The following is a 17,509-nucleotide window of genomic DNA, read 5'->3' on the forward strand; positions in this document are numbered from 1 at the left end:
ACCCCCGTGCTGTCCTCCCCGGGTGTGGACATGCCACCCCGGGGACGACCCGCACGCACGCAAGGGACGGGGAGGCACGGCCCGTCCGGTCCCAGGGCCTGATGAGCACTGACCCGCCCAGCGTGCGTCCCGGGGCCCCGAGCCGGCTGCTCCGAGACCAGCGCTGCCCCGCGTGGGCGCTGCCAGGGTCCCGCGAGCGGGGCCCAGTGTGGCAGTGGTGGGTGGCGTGTGCACCGTCAGCAGTTGGGGGTCTGCGAGGAGGAGGCGGGGATTCCTCAGAGACAGGCCCCGCCCCTGCGCCCCCCTCGGCCGGGGCCGGCGCCTCCGCGTGCGAGCGCGGTTCCGCCGCCACCTCGCCTGAGCTGCGCTCGACCCGGGGCCCAGAGGCCTCACGCCCTCTCCCTCCGTGTTGCTGCCGCCTCAGGCCGAGTGACTCCTGCTCCCCGGGGTGCGGGCACCTCCTCCCTGCGGACGGAGCCGCGCCTGGACCGGGGTGGGGAGCCCCAGGCCCGCCAGGGGGGCGTCCACGGCACGGCAGCCAGGTCTGCCGACAGGCGGGGCGTGCCAGGCCCCGCGTGCCCGCCCGTGCCCGCGGGGGCTCCGGGCCCCGCCCGCGGTGCCGTCCCCATCGTCCCCGTTGGCCGTGCTGTTGATCTTTCCCTGTGCTTCTGACCTCGCCCCTGGGGAGGAGGGCGGGTGGGTGCTTCTGTGGAGCGAGCCTCACGTCAGCTCGGCCCCAGGGTTTCTCGGGGCCAGACTGGGGAGGTGGGCTTTCGGGAGGAAACCCTTCTCGTCCCCTTGTCGGGGTCCTGGACGTCTGCAGGACTCGTCCACCTGGGCGGGGTGTGTCCACAGTGTCCCACGGGCAGGCACGGTTCCCTCTGCTTCCTGGGCTCCTTGGAAATGAGGCCCAGGCCCAGCAAGGAGCTTCCTCGAGGGACCAAGGCTTTACACGTGAGGCGGGTTGAGCGTTTCTGGTGAGCGTGAGAGCCGTGCCGCGGGCCTCGGGGCTGCAGATACCCCGTCCCTCTGTCCTCAGCGTCCGCCCCGAGGCTCTGCCCCTGCCGCTGTGCCCGGGCTGGTCTCATGGGGGGTCCTCCTCCTTTTGTAGCGTCCTGCTTTCATCGGGACTCTTCTGTTTAATGGGAATTCTCCTCCCCGCGCGCCTGGGTTCGCTCATGCGTCTGGGCTCGTGGAGGTTTCTTTTATTCTTGGATTATAATCTCGGTCTAATGTTATTTATTCTATCGTTCAGACTGTTCCAACTTTAGTGCCCGTGTCCTTCGGACGTGCCCCTTCATTTTACTTTTTTAAAGTATTTCCTCACGTTCAAGCCCTCCAAGATGTTCAGAACTCATCTTGGGCTTGCCCCCCCCCCGCCCCTCCCCTCCGCGGACTCAGCCGTTTCTCCAGAGACCCGGTTGCTGTTTGGGGGAAAAGGGAGAAGAAGCCAGACCGGGCGCCAGGCGTGCTTGTCCCTCCCGGGGCGCCCCCGGGTCTTCTCGCTGTGTGCCGAGCCACGCGGGGCGCACGCCGTGCGCACCCCTGCGTCTGTCCGTGTGCGTCACGCCGACGGCTCTGACGCGCGGCCGGCCCCTCCTCCCAGGCTTCCCGGGGACCGGGCCCCCGCCCGGCTCCTGTCCGTCCTTGTCCAGCCCCGCTCCCGCTGGACGCATAGAGGGCTCTCGGGGTTGCTGACCCACCCCTGTGAGGACACGTACCAGCCAGGGTCCCGTGTCTCCGTCCGGTCCCTCTGTCTCTAACGGGACGCGGTGTCCGGAGGACGCAGGCGGGCTCTCCCCCGCGCTCCCCCGGGCACGCGCCTCCGTCCGCAGCTCGTCCTGCGACCCCGGCACCCTGGTGGGGTTTTTCAGTCACACAGAGAAGTTCACTCTTTGTGGTGAGTTCCCTCGGCAGGGCCCTGCTGCCCTCCGCCCCGCGGCCCTGGCCCCCGCAGAGGGTCATGCGGGTGGACGCGCGGCGTGTGGGCTTGCAGGCAGCTTCCCCCCGTAGCAGCATGCGTCTCGTTCCTGCGGGCGGCGGCGCGTCCCCCGCTGCCCTGGGGCTGCGCGAGCTCGGGCGCGGACGGACGCTGCACGGTGGGCCTTCAGCCTCGGGCTGGAGGCGCGTTTCCGCTCTGGACCGTGGTGGGCAGAGCTGTGTGGACGTCCGCCCGCGGGCTTTTGTGGGGATGCGGGTTTCACGTGCCCTTGGGAACACACGTGAGGGTGGAGTTGCCAGGTGGTCACGGTTAACTCACGGGGGCCTGGGCGGCGGGAGGGCGGGAGGCCCACAGCTGGGCCGCACGGGGAGCAGCAGGGAGACCGCGGGAGGCGGGCGGCGGGGCCTGGGCCGCAGCCCCTCCCCGGGAAGCGTCCCCGGTGGCCGCCGGCCGGCCGTGCCACGCCGTGCTGACGTTTGACCCCACCCAGGAGGGTCACGGCCCGTCTTCCCCTGTCTCGGCAGCCAGGGCCGCGACCTGAAGCTGCACGTGTGGGACCTGGCAGAGGGCAGGAACACCGTCGTGAGCTCCGTGTGCCTGGAGAGCGAGGGCTTCTGCAGGGGCTCCGTGCTGGCCGGGGGCGCGCAGCGCTGGATGCTGGCCGTGCCGGGGAGAGGCAGCGGTGAGGTGAGCCCGCCGGGGAGGGGGGTCTCGGGCCGGCCCAGCTTGGTCACCTGAGGGGCCCGGGGTGGGCCGAGGTCTCGGGGAGGCCCTGGCACCCGGCCGGGAGTTCCAGGCTCTGGCGGGGCGTGGGGAGCAGGCCTGGAGGGAAGCCCCAGGCAGGCCCTGTGAGGTCGAGGTGGGCTCGGAGGCGGGGCGGCCGGGGAGGGCGGCCTTTTGGGGTCAGAGCTGGGTGCTGGCGGGAGAGGCCTTGGCAGGGCTGGGATGCAGGGGGTCAGGGCCGGCACCGGGGTGGCACTCACAGTGCGGAGGCCGCAGGTGAGCAGGGCGCGTCCGAGGACAGGGCCCCGGGGGCGGCGGGCAGGATGGAGCCCCAAGCTCGCTGTGGGTGGAGCTCGGGCCGACGTCCGGCAGCGGTCGGTGGCAGGGCCTGGTGAGGCTGGACAGCTGTGTTCACGCCCCAGGGACCGAGACAGAATCCCCAGGGGATGCAGAGCCCCGGACGTGGGGCCGGTGAGGAGGACCGAGGGCAGGGGTGGGGGGGTGGGGAAGGAGCCCAGGGACGGCCTGATGGGTGGGGGCCTGGGGGTGCTGAGAGTGGGCGGTGGAGCAGGGCGCACGCGCGGGGGGAGGGGGAGGGGGAGGGGGGTGGGGGTGGGCCCGGGCCCACCCCCACCCCCACCCCCACCCCCACCCCCACCCCCACCCCCACCCGCCACCCACTCCCCTGTCCTCCCCGCGTCCCCTGCTGCCCTGAGGGCTGGGGGGGGGCGGGGGGGGGCTGGGCACCCGGGAAGTTTGGCCCCCGCCCAGGAGGCATCGTGAGTCTTAAAGCAGATTCAGCTCATAAATAGTGAGTCAGGAACAGGCACCTATTTGTTCACGATGGCATTTAAATCACCCATTAGGAGCGACATGCACTTTTCTTGCTAGTTTGCCAAAAACCTGTTAAAAGTTGTGTTAACGTGAAAGGAGAGGGCTGTGCCGAGCCGCCTCTGCGGTGGGGCCCGCGCTCCCCACGGAGCCGCCCTCGGCCGCCCCCAGCCCCGCCCGAGGCCACTCATCCCTTCCGCTTCTCCCCAGGAGCCCAGTTCCCGTTGCCCGCGGGCGGGTCTGGGTTCTGCAGGAGCCGTGGTTCCGGGGACCTCGCACATCCTGGGGAGAGGGCCGCTTTCCACGTTCCCACCTGGAGCCGGCACCGCCGGCCTGAGCCCAGGCAGAGCCTGGAGGACATGCTCCTGCCCCGCCGGGCCCCGCCGTCTGGGTGGCCACACTTGCCCGAACCAGCCATCTTCCCTTCTGGAAGCAGACTTGCCCTTGAGTGCCAGGCGGAAGCACCCTGGCGTGTGGGAGGCCCCGGCAGAGCGCGGCGCCCCTCCTGGGGCCGCGGGGACCGAGAGCCACGCGCTCTGGGTGCCAGCCCCGCGCCCCTCCCGCGGCACCCCCCCCTCGCCCCCGCCCTGCCGCCCCCGGAGGGGTCTTCCTGAGCCCCCAGACCCTCCCTGACCGGGGACCCCCTTCCCCGCCGCCCCGCAGCGTGGCCTCCCGACGTGGTGACGTTTTAGGAAGCCGTTGTCAGAACAGAAACAGGAAGGCAGGGCGTCCGGCCCCTGGCGCCCGGCCGTCCGCCTTCCGGGCCCTGGCCAGGCAGCGGGTGGTGGCCGGGTCCCTGCAGGGCCGCAGCGAGGGCCACCCCCCGAGGCCCCGGGGGACGTGCGGCCCCGTCGGTCCCCACCTTCGCCTGCCTCCGCTCACCACGGAGGACAGAAGGGCTCCCAGGGACCCTCATCCTCCCCGGCTGGCTCGGTCACTTCCGGGCCGCGCTCCGCGCACCAGAGCCTCGGGCACGTCCCTCGTTCTGCTGGAGCTCCTCCCGAGCTCCGTGGGCGCTGCGGGGGCTGCTGCCAGCGGCTTCCGCCGCGCGGGCGGGGTGACACGCACGTCCCTCAGGCCCGCTCCCGTCTTTTTGGGGCCGTGAGGACGAGGCGTGCGGGGTGGGGGCTGCCTGCACGTGCAGCAGTGGCGGCAGCGGCAGCGCCACCCCCTCTACTCTGCGGGCTACACCGCGCGCTCAGCCGGGGGTCTCCTGGGGATCCTGTGCCCCGGGGAGCAGAAGCGGACCCGCAGGTGTGCGTCCTGTCGCCTCCGGGCCCCGAGGTGTCCGGACCTCAGACTCCTCGTCTGCAAACCTGGGGCTGCCCGGTGTCCGCAAGGGGTGCCCTGCGGCTCTCTGGGGGCACCCTGCTGTGGTGGAGCCTCCCCAGCAGGGCGGCAGGCGGGGACGGCACCCAGCCGCGTGCGGGAGGGGCTGCGGCAGCATGAGGTCCCACGGAGCGCAGGCTGCGCGCAGGGTGGGGGGAGGGCGCCGGGGCCCCGGGAGTGCGGGTCGGGTGGCACACGACAGCCGGGGAGGGTTCAGGGTCGTCCGCATGTGGGCCCCGACCTGGGAGGAGCACCGGGAGCCGGGGTGGGGGGGAGGCCGGGCGAGCTGAGTCAACGCCAAGGGCCAGGCCGCCTGCTCGGCTGAGAGGTCCGCGCGGGGGATGCCTGAGGCGGCTGCCGGCGGGGACGCCGCTCGAGGGGCCTGCCGGTCATTCAGGAGTGACGCGCTCGCCCAGCAGCCCCCGAGCCCGGGAGCCCGTGGGTCGCCGCGGGAGGCGCGGCCGGGCTCCGCGGGCGCAGACAGGCCGCAGCGGCCTTGCCGAGGCCTCGGGAGGCTCCTGCCTGCGCGGCACAGACCCGACTTGGCTCCGGCCCAGATCAGCTTGTTTTTTTACTGTCAGGTTCAGATTCTGGAGATGCCGTCCAAGACGCCGGTGAGCGCCCTGAGGCCCGCGGCGCAGGCCAGGCCGGGCATGCTCATGGGCCTGCAGCTCTGGCAGGTAAGGCCCAGCGCCCGCCGCCCCGCCCGCGGCCGTGAGTCACCGCCAGGCGCTGCCCGGAGGCGTGGGCACGGCGTCCTGCAACCTGGTGTCCCCGGCCTGCCGCCCTCCTGCTGCTGCTGCGCGGGTGCCCGCAGGCCCGCTGGCCCTCACCCCTCGTGCCCCCAGGACAGAGGGGGACGGCGGCCCCCCCCAGGGAGCCACGGGCTTGCCTCTGGTCTGCGGCCGGCGTGGGGCCCGGCCTGGGCGCTGACTAACCCTGCAAGCCTGCACGGCCCCCGCTCCGCCAGGGTTTGTTGTTTGTTACGTCTTTGCCTCGTTGAGGCAGGAGTGGGCTTAACGCGCTGGCTTTCCCTGCGCCCACGCTCGCAGTTTCTGGTCTGCAGCCATTTCCTCCTTTCTTGGCTGTTCTGATTACAGACCGTCCGGAGGCGTCTCCTAGGGGTGCGGCAGGGTCCCTGCGGGATGGGTTCCGGCTCCGGGCTGGGCCCGAGGCCCGAGAGGGACCCTCCTGACCAGAGGGGCAGCCTCCCACCCCCGTGGTCAGCACCCGCTCAGAGGGGCATCTACTCCTGGGGGCAGCAGAGCAGAGAGTCCGATGCGTTCACTTGGAAAGAGTCCCGGCAGCGTCTTTGCAGCTGCAGGAGCCGCGGGGAGCAGGTCACTGACCATGGCCATCTGGGAGCGCTGCCCACAGGCCATCTTTCCAGCTCCGAGCAGGTCACCGGCACCTCCAGAGAGCTGCCCTGTGCTGGTGGGACCAGGAGGAGGCCGTTCCTGCCCCTGCTGTGGCTCTCCACGCGGTTAGACGCCCGGGCTCGCGCAGTTGGAGGTGTCTGCGTGCCCACAGAGTGCCCGGGCCCAGCTCTCGTCCCTCCAGGGCCCTGCCCTGTCCTGCAGGTGGTGACCCTGCAGCCTCTGAACCGGGAGAAGTCCACGGGGGGCGGAGGGGCGAGGAGATGGGGGTCTGACGCTCACCTGGACGGCGGAGCTGCTGGTGCCGGCAGGCCGGTGGGGGCGCCTGGAGGGGCAGGGAGGCTGGGGGGGGTCGCCTGGCGCTCACGGGCCCTGGGCGGGACGGCGCTGTGTCCGCTCACACGCCCTCCCTGAGACGCTGTCATTGCCTAACCGTGTAAGAATTCCATCAGAAAAATGTGCAGAAACAGGATGTACAAACGTGTCAAGGTAATTGACGCGGCTGACAGAGGACGATGGAGCTGTGTTAGTTGATGCGGACCCAGCACGGCGCGGCCTGTTCGAAGCGCCTGCGTCGGCTTGACGTGCCCTCAGTCCTCTCCCCGCTCGGGGCCGGGCCACGGCCCGTCCACCTGCGTGTGGCAGCGCGGCCGACGCGGCCTGAGCGCAGACGGCCTGCGTGGCTAGGGGGACGGTCACGTAGGAGGTCGGGGGTCGTCCGCACCGGCCCTCGGAGCAGGCCCTCCAGTGCCCCCCACCCCAGCTGAGGGCTCCCGAGGGGCTGGGGGTCCTCCGGGCTGGCACAGCCAGGGGCGAGGGGGCGGGGACGCAGAGCCAGCGGAGGTCAGCCTGGCACCAAGGCCGTGGCTGCCAGGGGCCTGAGGCCCCAGAGCCCTGACCTGCCTGCGGGTCTATGCCGAGGGGGCCCCCAGGGACCCTGCCTCCCAGGAGGGAAGCTGGAGGGGCCCCAGGGCAGGGGCGGAGCGCGGCTGCTCTGGCTCCTGCCCTGGCCGCCCCGTGGCGCCTGCACAGGGGGTAGCCCTGGGTGCAGGAGGAACACGCAGAGAGGGGGAGTGGGGGCGGCCGGGGAGCAGGCTGGGCCAGGCGGCACGGGCAGGAAGCCGGGGAGAGGACGGCGCGGTGCCGCCAGGGGGCTAGACCCAAGGGGGCCCTGGCAGGTTCCTCACAGCCGCTTCCGTGGACGCTTTCCTGGTTGTGTTTCTCGGAGCACGTGTTATTATCCGTAAAGAGGGCGTGTGGGGGCGTCCTCCAGACCCCAGAGTTGGGCTGCCTGGGGCTTCCCTGGCTCCCCTCCTTCAGCGGGGCCCCGGGACGTATCCCGCACACCACTCACGGCGAGCTGTGCTTCCTGGGGTGGAGGACGTAGTGTCCACTCGTGTGAGACACACGTGGTGGGCGACTCCTGGGCCTGGAGCCCTTCTGGGTGGGCAGTGAGCTCCGCCGGGGGGGCCAGGAGGGCCCGGGTGCCGTCGGCCACGTCCGGTGAGGCCCAGGCACGCGGCTCAGCGCCAGCCTTGCGCGCCAGCGGTGGGCCCTCCTCGGAGCTGCAGGCGGCCCCGTGCTCAGCATGGCCATCCGGAGGCTGAGAGCCGCCGGCCGAGCGCCTGGCCTCGGGATGTTCTCTGGTCGGGGGGGCGGGGTGTGTGTGGTCATTCCGGGAGCTCGGTGGAGAGCGGAGGCGCGGGGCCCTGGTGGTGGCCCCGGGGCCGGGCAGCCAGCGCAGGGCGGCCGCTCCTGGTCGGTGCCAGGCTGACCCGGGGTCCCCGCGCTCCCCTGCGGGCAGCTGCGCGGCCCTCTGACCTGCGCCCTCATCCATCACGCGGCTTGGCCGGCGGGGCGCTGACTCTGCAGGCTTGGCGGCTGGGGGGCTTCCGCAGCGACATTGACAAAGTACAGAAGGTTCATTTTTCATCGAGATGGAGCTTGCGATTTTCTTTGGCCGGCAGTCCTAGACAGGTGGCCGGCCCCGCCCAGGGGTGGTCGCAGGTCTCGGCCTGCGGGAAGGCCAGCCCGTGCCCCCGAGCCCGACCCTGGGTGCCCCTGCCCGGGTGTCAGGCCCCCGGGGGCGTGCAGACCCCCCAGGGCCCAGTGGGGGAGGGAGCCCGTCTCAAGCCCCTTCTCCCCAAGAAGGCTGGGGACCCCCGAGCACCCCCCGTGGAGCTGACCACACGCTGTCCCTGCAGGCTGACTCCAGCCCTCGCCCACTCCTCCTGGCCGGCTACGAGGACGGCTCGGTGGCCCTGTGGGACGTCGCGTCGCGGAAGCTGTGCAGCCACGTCGCCTGCCACACAGAGCCCGTCATGGGCCTGGACATCGACCCCCGGAGGGCCAGGGGCGTCTCGGGCTCCGCAGGGAAGACGCTGGCTGTCTGGAGCCTGGACGAGCAGCGGGCCCTGCAGGTCAGTGGGCCGGGCCCGAGGGGTCGTGTGTCCGACTCGGCACCAACAGTCTGATGGGCTGAAACAATACTTAGGCATGAAGAGGACTTGCCGCAGGTCCCCAGCTAATTAATCACCGGAGCCGGGGCGGGCAGGCCTGGCGGGCGCTGGGAGAGGGGCCGGCGCGCGGGAGCCGTTCGTGGGGCTTGGGTTTCCCTCAGACCTCGGCTGACAGCGGTCACGTCTCGTCCATCTAGAGGAAAGGCATGTAGAATCCGGGACTGTGCGAGCCCGTTTGAAAACTCAGAGGAATTTGGTCAGCCAGGAATGGATTAATCAAAAAACAGAAAAAATCCAAACCCAAACCCTACGTGGAGAAATCCCCGAGTCAGGCCCCTGAGGCTGTCTGCAAGCTGCCTGGGGGCGGCGGGAGGGCCATGGGCCCCAGGGCAGAGTCGCTGGAAGCCTTCCCACAGCGGCTCCGTGGCTTCCCATCCCATGGCCGCAGGGCCCTTGGGGGCCACGTCTGGGTGCCCAGTGCTCAGCCCTGTTGGGGGGAGTCTCCTGGCCAGGCCTCCGTCGGGTGCGGGTCCTGGGAAGTGAGGTGCTGGGTGTGTCCTGTGCCTGTCAGCCCCCAGAGGGTGGCCTGGGTGCACTCTGGCTTCTGGGCGGGGAGCACCCCCGTTAGCCAGGAAGCCTCAGAAGGCTGAGACCTGACCGTGGGCGGCTCTGCAAGCCCAGGGCTGGTGGGGAGACGTTGCAGCCCGGCTCCCGGAGCCCTGGAGGACAGGGCCTGTGGCCGCGTCCTCTGCGGGGGGCTGTGCGGCCCAGGCTTCCCCACAGACGGGAGGCGGCAGGAGGAGGGCATCTTCTGGGCCCTCCCCAGATGGGGGCCCTGGCCCAGCAGCCCCGGGCGCCCACCGCCAGGGAAGAGGCCCCGTGCGCTTGGGTGGGCGGGAGGAGGGTGGGCACCGGTGCGGATTCGGCGAGGCTGTCGTGCCCAGTGGGCACTGCCACGCCCTGGGTGCAGGACAGTGGGGGGGGGGCAGGGCTGTCGGGGTCAGCGAGGGGCCAAGGGCAGGCTCAGCAGGGAGACCTTCCACGTGGCAGCGGAGGGGCCGCCCTGGCTTCCTAAAATCACAGTCCACGGGAGGACGGACTAGAACCAGAGCGAGTGGCCACGTCCGCAAGGGGTGGTGGGTGGGGTCTGAGCAGGGCCCTGAGGGGGAGCAGCTCTGCGGAGTCCGGGGGCGGGGCTTGCGGGGGCTTGGGGGTCACGTGACATGGGGACAAGGCAGGCGTCCCGGCTTCCTCGGCATCGCCCCCTGCCCCCCCCCCAGACCAGCTTGTGCCATGCTCGCCTGACCTGCAGTAAGGCTGCTGCCCATCCGTCTCTCTGTCCTGTGTCCCAGGGAGTCCACGGAGGCCCCGTGGGGCAGGGTCAGACAGGCCTCCCTACAGGCCCAGGTCCGGCTGTGGGGGTGGAGCTTCTCGGGCCTGCGTCCCAGGGGAAGGGTCTCCAAGGCGGTGCGAGTGGAGGTCGCCGAGGTGGCGGAGCCACGTGATGCTGGGTCTCCGCGTCCTGCGCCGACGCGGACACGCAGCCCGGCCAGGTGGGTGTCGGGGCTCCCCCGCACCCTCCTGTGCTCCTGCCTGGTGGGCACTGGGCGGCACCTCCCACCGTGGGGTCCAGTGCTCCGTCCTGCTGTGGCTTCCACGTCAGCCCAACTTTGCAAAGGTCTGGAGACCCAGGTGGCTCCCCCGAGAGCCCCACTGGCTGCAGTGCCCTCAGGCCCTGCCCCCAGGACCCCGGGCAGAGGCCCCTCTGCCATCCTGGCCCAGGTGGGCCTGGTCTCCCCCGGTTGTTGGAGGAACAGCCGTAGGAACGTCAGACTTAAGTTTATGGGGCGTGTTCCAGCACGGAGCTGGGGGTTCACGCAGAGCTGAGGGGGGCGGGCGGGCGGGGAGGTGGGCGGAGGCTGTGCCGCGGGCAGGGCCTTGCTCCGTGGGCATCCCCGGAGGCGGTGCTCCTCCCACCGGCCGCCCGCTGTCACCTTGCCGGAGACGCCACGTCCCCCGAGGCCTGGACGCTGCCTGGTGCTGGAGCGCAGGCCTGCAGGAGGAGGTGTCGGGCCGCAGGCGCCTCTCCCGGGCCCCTAGGGCCACTCCGGCCCTGAGGCGCTGGCCGCGGGGCCACGTGGACGAAGCTGTGCCTCAGCGCGCGGCAGCGGCTCTAATGAGCCCAAATCAATCTCCCCGGCGGGCGCGGCCGCGGCGCGGAGCAGCGAGGTGATGGGAACCAGATGGGCCGGCCGCGTGCGCATTCCTGGCACCTGAAGTCATGTGCTGCGGGAGCCCCCGGTGGCCAGAGTCCTTCCCGGAGGGTCCCGGTCTGGGGCGGGCTCGGCCAGGGGCCGTGGCGGCGACCGGAGCCTTGGGCCACGCTCACAGGATGCCGGGCCGCTGGCTCCGCTGCCCTCGAGCCGGGTCTGGGCCTCCGCTGTGGTCGGACGTGGTGCGCAGGCCTGCCGCTCCCTCCCGCGCGGGCAGCGTCCACAGCCTTGGAGCGGGGCCTGATGTACAGCCCGCGGTGCTTCTCGGCCCTGAAGTAATAACCAGGCCCCCACCCAGCCAGCGCAGGCCGGCGCCGGGCGACCGCGCACCCCCCGCACGCCCGCGGGGGCGGGCCGGGCGTCCCTTCGTCCCGCTGCGTGGCGCTGCCCGCCCGCTCCCCGGCAGGGGGCTTCCCTCCAAAGCGTCCGCGGCGGGACACGTGGGCTGGTGGGAGGGAGGCCGCGGGGCCCGAGCCCAGGAGCTGCGAGCCTCCCGCCCCGCCCCCCGCCTCGCGCATCGCGGGGCACTGTGGGCGGGGCTCCGGCCGCTGTGACCACGCGGGTGCCGATGGGCCCGGACGGGACGGGTCTCTCCCGGCCCAGGTCCCCACCGACGGGGCCCCGTGCCTCGATGCTGCGCCTCCGGAGGGGCTGTGAGGGTGGGGGCACATCCCTCCCGTCCCCTGGGCCGTCCGCGCCTCTCAGCCCCTCTGGCGTGGACACGCTCCGCCCCGCGCCCGAGTTGCCGCCGCACGAGGACCCCGCCCACACGCGCGGCGCCACCAGCGGGCAGCAGACGTGGGCGCAGCCCTCGTCTCCCCGGGAGACGTGCCCACCGGTCACAGCTCTGCCCTGAAGCAGGGCCCGGGAGGCTCCAGCGCGTCCACCGCTCCGAGCCGGGGTGGGCTTCCCGGGAGAGGGAGGTTGGGGGCTGTGACGGCCGCCTTGTCCTCGTCCGGACTTGGGGCCCGGGCCGACGTGCCCCTGCCGTGGCACGCGTGTGGGCACGGCTGCAGCTGCTCCCGCGGGGGTGGGGGGGGGGGGCGGGGGTGAGGGCCGCGCAGGGCGCCTGCCCGGGGAGTGGGTGACGGCTGCTCGTGCGGCCCCGGCAGGAAGCACTGGGCCTGGACTCCTCTGGGCGAGGGCATGGCAGCAGCAGAGGGCGCGGGACACGCGGGGATGCTGCCGGCCGCCGTGGACGGAGGGGGCGGGCCCTGGGGCATCGCGGGCCCGGGCTCCAGACGGAGGCCCCAGGAAAGCAGGTGGGCGGGCGCGGGGGCCGGACGGGTCGCCGTGGGGGCGGCGCGGGCCACACGTGTCTGCGGTTGCGTGTGTCCCCAGCATGTCTGCAGGACTGTCCCCTCTCCGTTCCTGACCAGGCTTCCGTTCGTGTTCCTGAGACACCTTTTCACCGTTTCCCGTCTGCCTGCCCGCCCCGAGCGCCCCAGCTCGACGCGCAGGTCTGACCCGGGTTCCGTCACACTCACCTCTGCACGGCCGGTTTTTCTTTGTGCTCTGATCGTGGAGCTGAGTGGAGTGTTTTTATGTTTCCAAATGTTTGATCGTGGTGACTTTCCTGGGTCCTGTGTGTCCTTGGTCTGCATCTTGAATCTTCCTGGGGGTTGAACCCCCGTCATCTCAGGAAAGGATTTTTGCCTGAAAGCCCACGTTCGAGCCACGATTCACACAGCTCAGGCCAGGTGCTTTCCGGCTGCCACCTCCTCCTGTAGCCTTTTGCCACCTTTCGCCTTCAGCCTTCCTTCACACGAGGCGTCCCCCTCGCGGGCCGGCTGCGCACACGACCTCATCATGGGGTTCTATTTTGTCCTGTGCACGCCGCCGGCCGTCCTGTCGGGCTCTCTGGTGGGGCTCTGCTTTCTCACACTTTGCGACAAGCTCTGCCTCTTCACTGGAGCACTTGGTCTGCGCTTGATGTAATTGTTGATACATCTGCTGTCTTGATGTTTGTTTCCGCTTGTTGTGTCTGTTTTTTCTTTAATGTTTATAATCTTTTAAATACTTCCAATAGTTTTTTTTTTTTTTTTGGTTTTGTCAGATCTTAGTTGCTGCAGACGTGCTTCTTAGTTGCAGCATGTGGGCTCTTTAGTTGTGGCAGGTGGGTTCCTTAGTTGTAGCACGTGGGCTCCTCAGTTGTGGCATGCGAACTCTGAGTTGCGGCCTGCGTGTGGGATCTAGTTCCCTGACCAGGGACCGAACCCCGGCCCCTGCATTGGGAGCGCGGAGTCTTAACCACTGCACCACCAGGGATGCCCTGTCTCTGTTTTTGACCCTCTTCTACCCCTCTCCCGCCTCCTGTGTGTCGACCACGCATTTACTTTCCAGAACCCGTTTCATATCGCTCTGAGTGGTTGCTCGCGGGCTAACCCATCCTTTTTTAAAAATTAATGACTGTATGTGTTAGTTTACTTATTTTTGGCCACGCGGCATGCGGGATCTTAGTTCCCCAGCCAGGGATTGAACCCACGCCCCCGACAGTGGAAGCGCGGAGCCGTAAGCCCGGGACCACCGGGGAAGTCCCCCCCCATCCTTAACCTGGTGCCATTGCTCGGCCACCACGGCTGCGCGGTCGCATGTCCATTTCCGCACGTGTGAGCTCCGCCCTGCACCGCCGTCGGTTTTGCGTGAAATCATCGTTGTCATCTAAAACTTACAGGAAATAAAAGCATAGTGTTTTGTACCTACCCGCCTGTTTCCGTTGCTGGGTGTCCCCCCCGTCGAGGTTGCGTCAGGTTTTGTTTCCCTGTAGCATTGTTGCAGGCGGCTCCGCTGGCGGAAGACTCTCTAGCTTTTGTTTATCTGAAAAATGTCGATTTCCCCTCCCTTTTAGAGATTGCTGCCTGTGGTGTCTGGGCATGGCGGTTTGTGTCCTTCCTGCTCTTCAGAGTCTCGTGGTCTCTGGCCTCCGCCGCGTGCTGGGGGCGCATCACGTCGGTGCTCCCGTCACCCTGTCTGTGGTTCTCGGGGGTCTGGCTTCCCAGAGCAGCAGCGTCCCGCAGCCCCGACGCTCTAACTGGTTTCCTCTCTCCTTCGGGTGGGATAATGTCCATTGATGTGTCTGTCCCCCTAGTTCACGGACTTTTAAAGAATAATAATTTCAAGCCTGTTCTACACGGTTTTCACGTCAGTTATTAGCTTTTCAGTTCTACATTTTTAATTAAAGACTATTTTTAAAGCAGGTTTAGGTTCACAACAAAATTGAGAGGAAGGTGCAGCGATCTCCCGTGTCCCCCAGCCCCTCGCCCCCCCACTGTCCACACCCCCCACGCGGGGCGTGTGTGACCGTCGACGGACCTCAGAGCCCTCGGCTCGCGTCGGGGGTCCCCGTGGTGCTGCGCGTCCCGCGGGTTGGTGCGTGTCCGCCGTGCCGTGGGTCTGGTTTGCTGCTGTCGCCTGCCTCTCCCTGATGGCGTGTGAGCGTCCTTCCACGTGCCTGCCCGCCGCCGTGTGTCTTCTGTGCTGAGGGGTCTGTTCAAACTTTTTGCCCCTTCTTTTTGGCTGCGTCAGGTCTTCGTTGCCGCACACACGGTCTTTCGTTGTGGTGCGTGGGCTTCTCTCTAGTTGTGGTGTGAGAGTTTTCTCTTCTCTGGTTGTGGCGCGCAGACCTCAGGGCGCATGGGCTCTGTAGTTTGCAGCATGCAGGCTCTCTGCTTGAGGCGTGTGGGCTCAGTAGTTGTGGAGCACGGGCTTAGTCGCTCCGCGGCATGTGGGCTCTCCCTGGACCAGGGCTCAAACCCGCGTCCCCTGCATGGGCTGGAGGATTCTCAACCACTGGGCCACCGAGGAAGTCCCCGCCCATTTTTATATCGGGTCGCTCATTTCCCTAAGAGTTCTCTGTGTGTTGTGGGTGACAGCCCTTCGCCAGATGTCTTCTCTTAGTCTCTGGCTTGTCTTCTCATTCTTTCAACAGTGTCTTCAAAGAGCAGAAGGTTTTAATTTTACTGAAGTTGGGTTATCAACTGCTTCCCTTATGGAGTGCGCTCTGCTGTTGTGTCTACACACAAGGCCACCTCGCTTCCCTCCTGCCATCTCCCAGGAGCTGTATGGTTTTGCACGTTACATTTGGGTCTTTGGTCCTTTGTAAGTTGATTTCTGTGAAGGTGGCAGTTCTGCGTCTGGATTTGTTTCTTCTCACGTGGACGTCCAGTTGCTCCAGCACCATTTGTTGAAAGGGCTACTTTGCCCCTGCGTGAAAGGTCCCACGTTTACAGGGGCCCGTTTCTGGGCTCTGTCCTGCTCCGCTGGTCCGTTTGTCTATTCTTCCGCCAGCATCCACAGTCCTGATTTCCGTATCTTCGCAGCAAGTCGTGAAGTCGGTCCCCCCGGCTGTGCCTTCACCTTGCACAGCGTGTTGGCTGCTCTAGGTTGGTTCTGAATTTCCATTTCTCTGCTAATAGATCCTATCTGTTCACTCATGAGGACAATTTTGGGGTAATTATTTGCATTTTGTTTCATGTTTTGGAGCATATTTACATAGTGCTCTAAAGTCTTTGTCTGGTATGTTCCCCACCTGTGCCGTTCTGGGCCGGTTTCCACCAGCTGCTTCTCTTCCTGCTTCTTTGGGTGTCTGGTGACTTTTGCCTGTGCCGGACGTTGGGCTGATGGACGTGGAGACGGGATTCTGTTCCTTTACTCTGCACAGCCACCGCTCTCGTCCCCGCGGCTGTTCACCTGCACGTGGGCTTGGCGTCCGCTCTGTCAGGCAGTGTGTGGGGCCCAGGGTCTCCCCCGGGCTCCTGTGATGTGGTGGGACTCACCTCCCAAACCCTGCCTCCCCTTGCACTTGCGGGACTTGGCTTCCAGTGTCGTCACGGTCGCCCATCGTAGGCCCAACCACGTGACGGGGCGGGGCGGTGCCTGCGTGGGGCATGGCCACGCGGGGGTCTCCGCGGGTCTCGGGGGACACGCGCATGTGGCCCTCGGCTGCCGGGCCCGAGGTCACTGCTGATCTCTGGTATCTGCTCCCTTTATCTGCAGCAGCCGCTGGTGCTAAACCTCGGGTGGGTCCTGAGCGCGCACAGCCCAGCCCTCACAGGGACGCTCGGGACCCACGCGGCCTGCAGCCCCTCCCCCAGCCCCCTCGTGCCGCTGCCCCGGCCTCTCATCACGTGCTCAGCTTCGCGTGGCCGTGGACTTCGCGGCAGGACGCTCCCCCGGCAGAGCTACAGGGCCTCTGGGAGCCTCCCCCGGCAGCGGCCCTCCCCGCCGGCCTGGGCGCCGTGTGCCGTGTGTTTTGCCGAGTTGGCGGTTGCTGGCAGCACGCAGACGGGTCAGGCACCAGCTGCCCGTCGCAGCCGCCTCCTGTGCTTCCCGCTTCATGGAGGGCGCGCGTGGGTCTGCAGGCGCTCGCGGCGTCTCGTGCGAGCTGTGCGGTCTGTCCGCCCCGTCTCCTGGCTGCCGGCGCCCGGGGTTCCTTGCTCATTCTTTTGGCGTGTCTCGTACACAGCACAGATTTAGCTTTAACTTTGGAACCCAGTCAGACGTCTGTTGAGTATATTTTTATTCCTTCTTGGAGAAATACAAGGGCAAATCCTAGGAGACGAGCGACCTGGGCGGGGAGAGGAAGTGAGGTTGTCCAGTCAGCACCTCAGTGGGTGTCAGATCATCTCCCGAGGATGAGGGTGACTGTTGTATCTTCGGCCGAAATGACAGAGATGGGACGACCCGTGAACGTCTCGCCCGTCTCCCTCGCTGTCCTCCCACGTTTCTGTGAGCGACACAGCTGGCTCTGTAGCCCCGATCCCCGCTTTGCCTCGGGCCTCGTCCTGCAGGTGAGCACGTGCCCCGCTCTCCACCAGGCCCCTTGCTGCCGTGCCCCGGTGTTCTCCTACGAGACCGGACTTCGCCTCCCGGCTCTCCAGGAGGAGCCGAAGGGACGCACGCCCTGGCTTCTTGCATGCTGAGAAATGCTGGTCTGTTGTCGCAGCTGAGCTGTGAGTTGGGCTGGATGTAAAATTCGCGGGCCTCCCCTCCCAGCCTCGCAGGCGCCACCCTGCTCTCTGGTGCAGACGTGGCCCGGACGTGGCCGTGGGACGTTCTGCCCTCACGGATGACTTGATCCTTTTGCCTGCCTGTCAGAAGGATGCATCAGCTTTGAGTCTGCCGATGTCACCAAGCGCATCTTCCTGTGACCACGCTGTAGCTTCTCTGTGGACCCTGACCTCAGTTTCTAGAAGCGAGAACGGACTCTCTGAACGGCAGAGGCCAGAGCCTCTGTGCCACCACCCACACTTGGTGTCTCTCCGATGACCGCGCCTCTGCCACCGGGTCTCACCTGCCTTCAACGTCTCTTCCGATGCCCCCTGCTGTCCGACTGTGTGCGCCTCTTCTCTCGGCGCCGGTGGGTCAGGCTCCCCGCTCTGGGCTTGCTCTCCCGGGTCTTGTTTTAGGGAGATCTTTGCTTCGTGAAGCTCTGTTTTGCTCATTTGTGACCGCAGTGCCTGGTGAGCGTCCGGTTGCTTCCGAGGAACGCTGCCGTCTTTCTCCGTGTTTCTTTCCTCCTTTTCCCTGTGTTCCCTTTGAGCGGGGATTGCCTCTCCCCGAGGCGGCCCTGGCCTG

General features: G+C 68.0%; 2 protein-coding genes across 5 annotated transcripts in view; both read left to right on the forward strand.

Moving 5' to 3' along the window:
* The window catches only part of GNB1L (G protein subunit beta 1 like), a 44,710-nt gene that overhangs the window by 24,481 nt on the left and 2,720 nt on the right, over window positions 1–17,509 (forward strand). For 3 of the 4 annotated variants that reach the window (XR_009055139.1, XR_009055138.1, XR_009055140.1), the window contains exons 4-7: window positions 2,467–2,629; window positions 5,407–5,505; window positions 8,406–8,621; window positions 16,928–17,291. Coding sequence is in view for 1 of the 4 variants with exons in the window: in XM_057746026.1 (XP_057602009.1) it covers window positions 2,467–2,629; window positions 5,407–5,505; window positions 8,406–8,621 (478 nt within the window). In the remaining 3 variants the exon portion in view is untranslated. The remainder of the gene's footprint in view (window positions 1–2,466; window positions 2,630–5,406; window positions 5,506–8,405; window positions 8,622–16,927; window positions 17,292–17,509) is intronic. The other variant, XM_057746026.1, reaches the window with a different exon arrangement.
* LOC130858904 (uncharacterized) lies at window positions 12,013–17,155 on the forward strand. Its single transcript, XM_057746024.1, has 2 exons — window positions 12,013–16,884; window positions 17,030–17,155. Exon 1 carries the CDS (start codon window positions 15,820–15,822, stop codon window positions 16,852–16,854), a length of 1,035 nt encoding a protein of 344 aa, XP_057602007.1. The 5' UTR covers window positions 12,013–15,819; the 3' UTR covers window positions 16,855–16,884; window positions 17,030–17,155.

The sequence above is a fragment of the Hippopotamus amphibius genome, chromosome 8 (assembly GCF_030028045.1).
Source record: "Hippopotamus amphibius kiboko isolate mHipAmp2 chromosome 8, mHipAmp2.hap2, whole genome shotgun sequence".
Lineage (NCBI taxonomy): Eukaryota > Metazoa > Chordata > Mammalia > Artiodactyla > Hippopotamidae > Hippopotamus > Hippopotamus amphibius.

Coding starts and splice junctions, on each gene's coding strand:
- LOC130858904 (XM_057746024.1), top strand. CDS start 15,820: ATGGCCACGCGGGGGTCTCCGCGGGTCTCGGGGGACACGCGCATGTGG.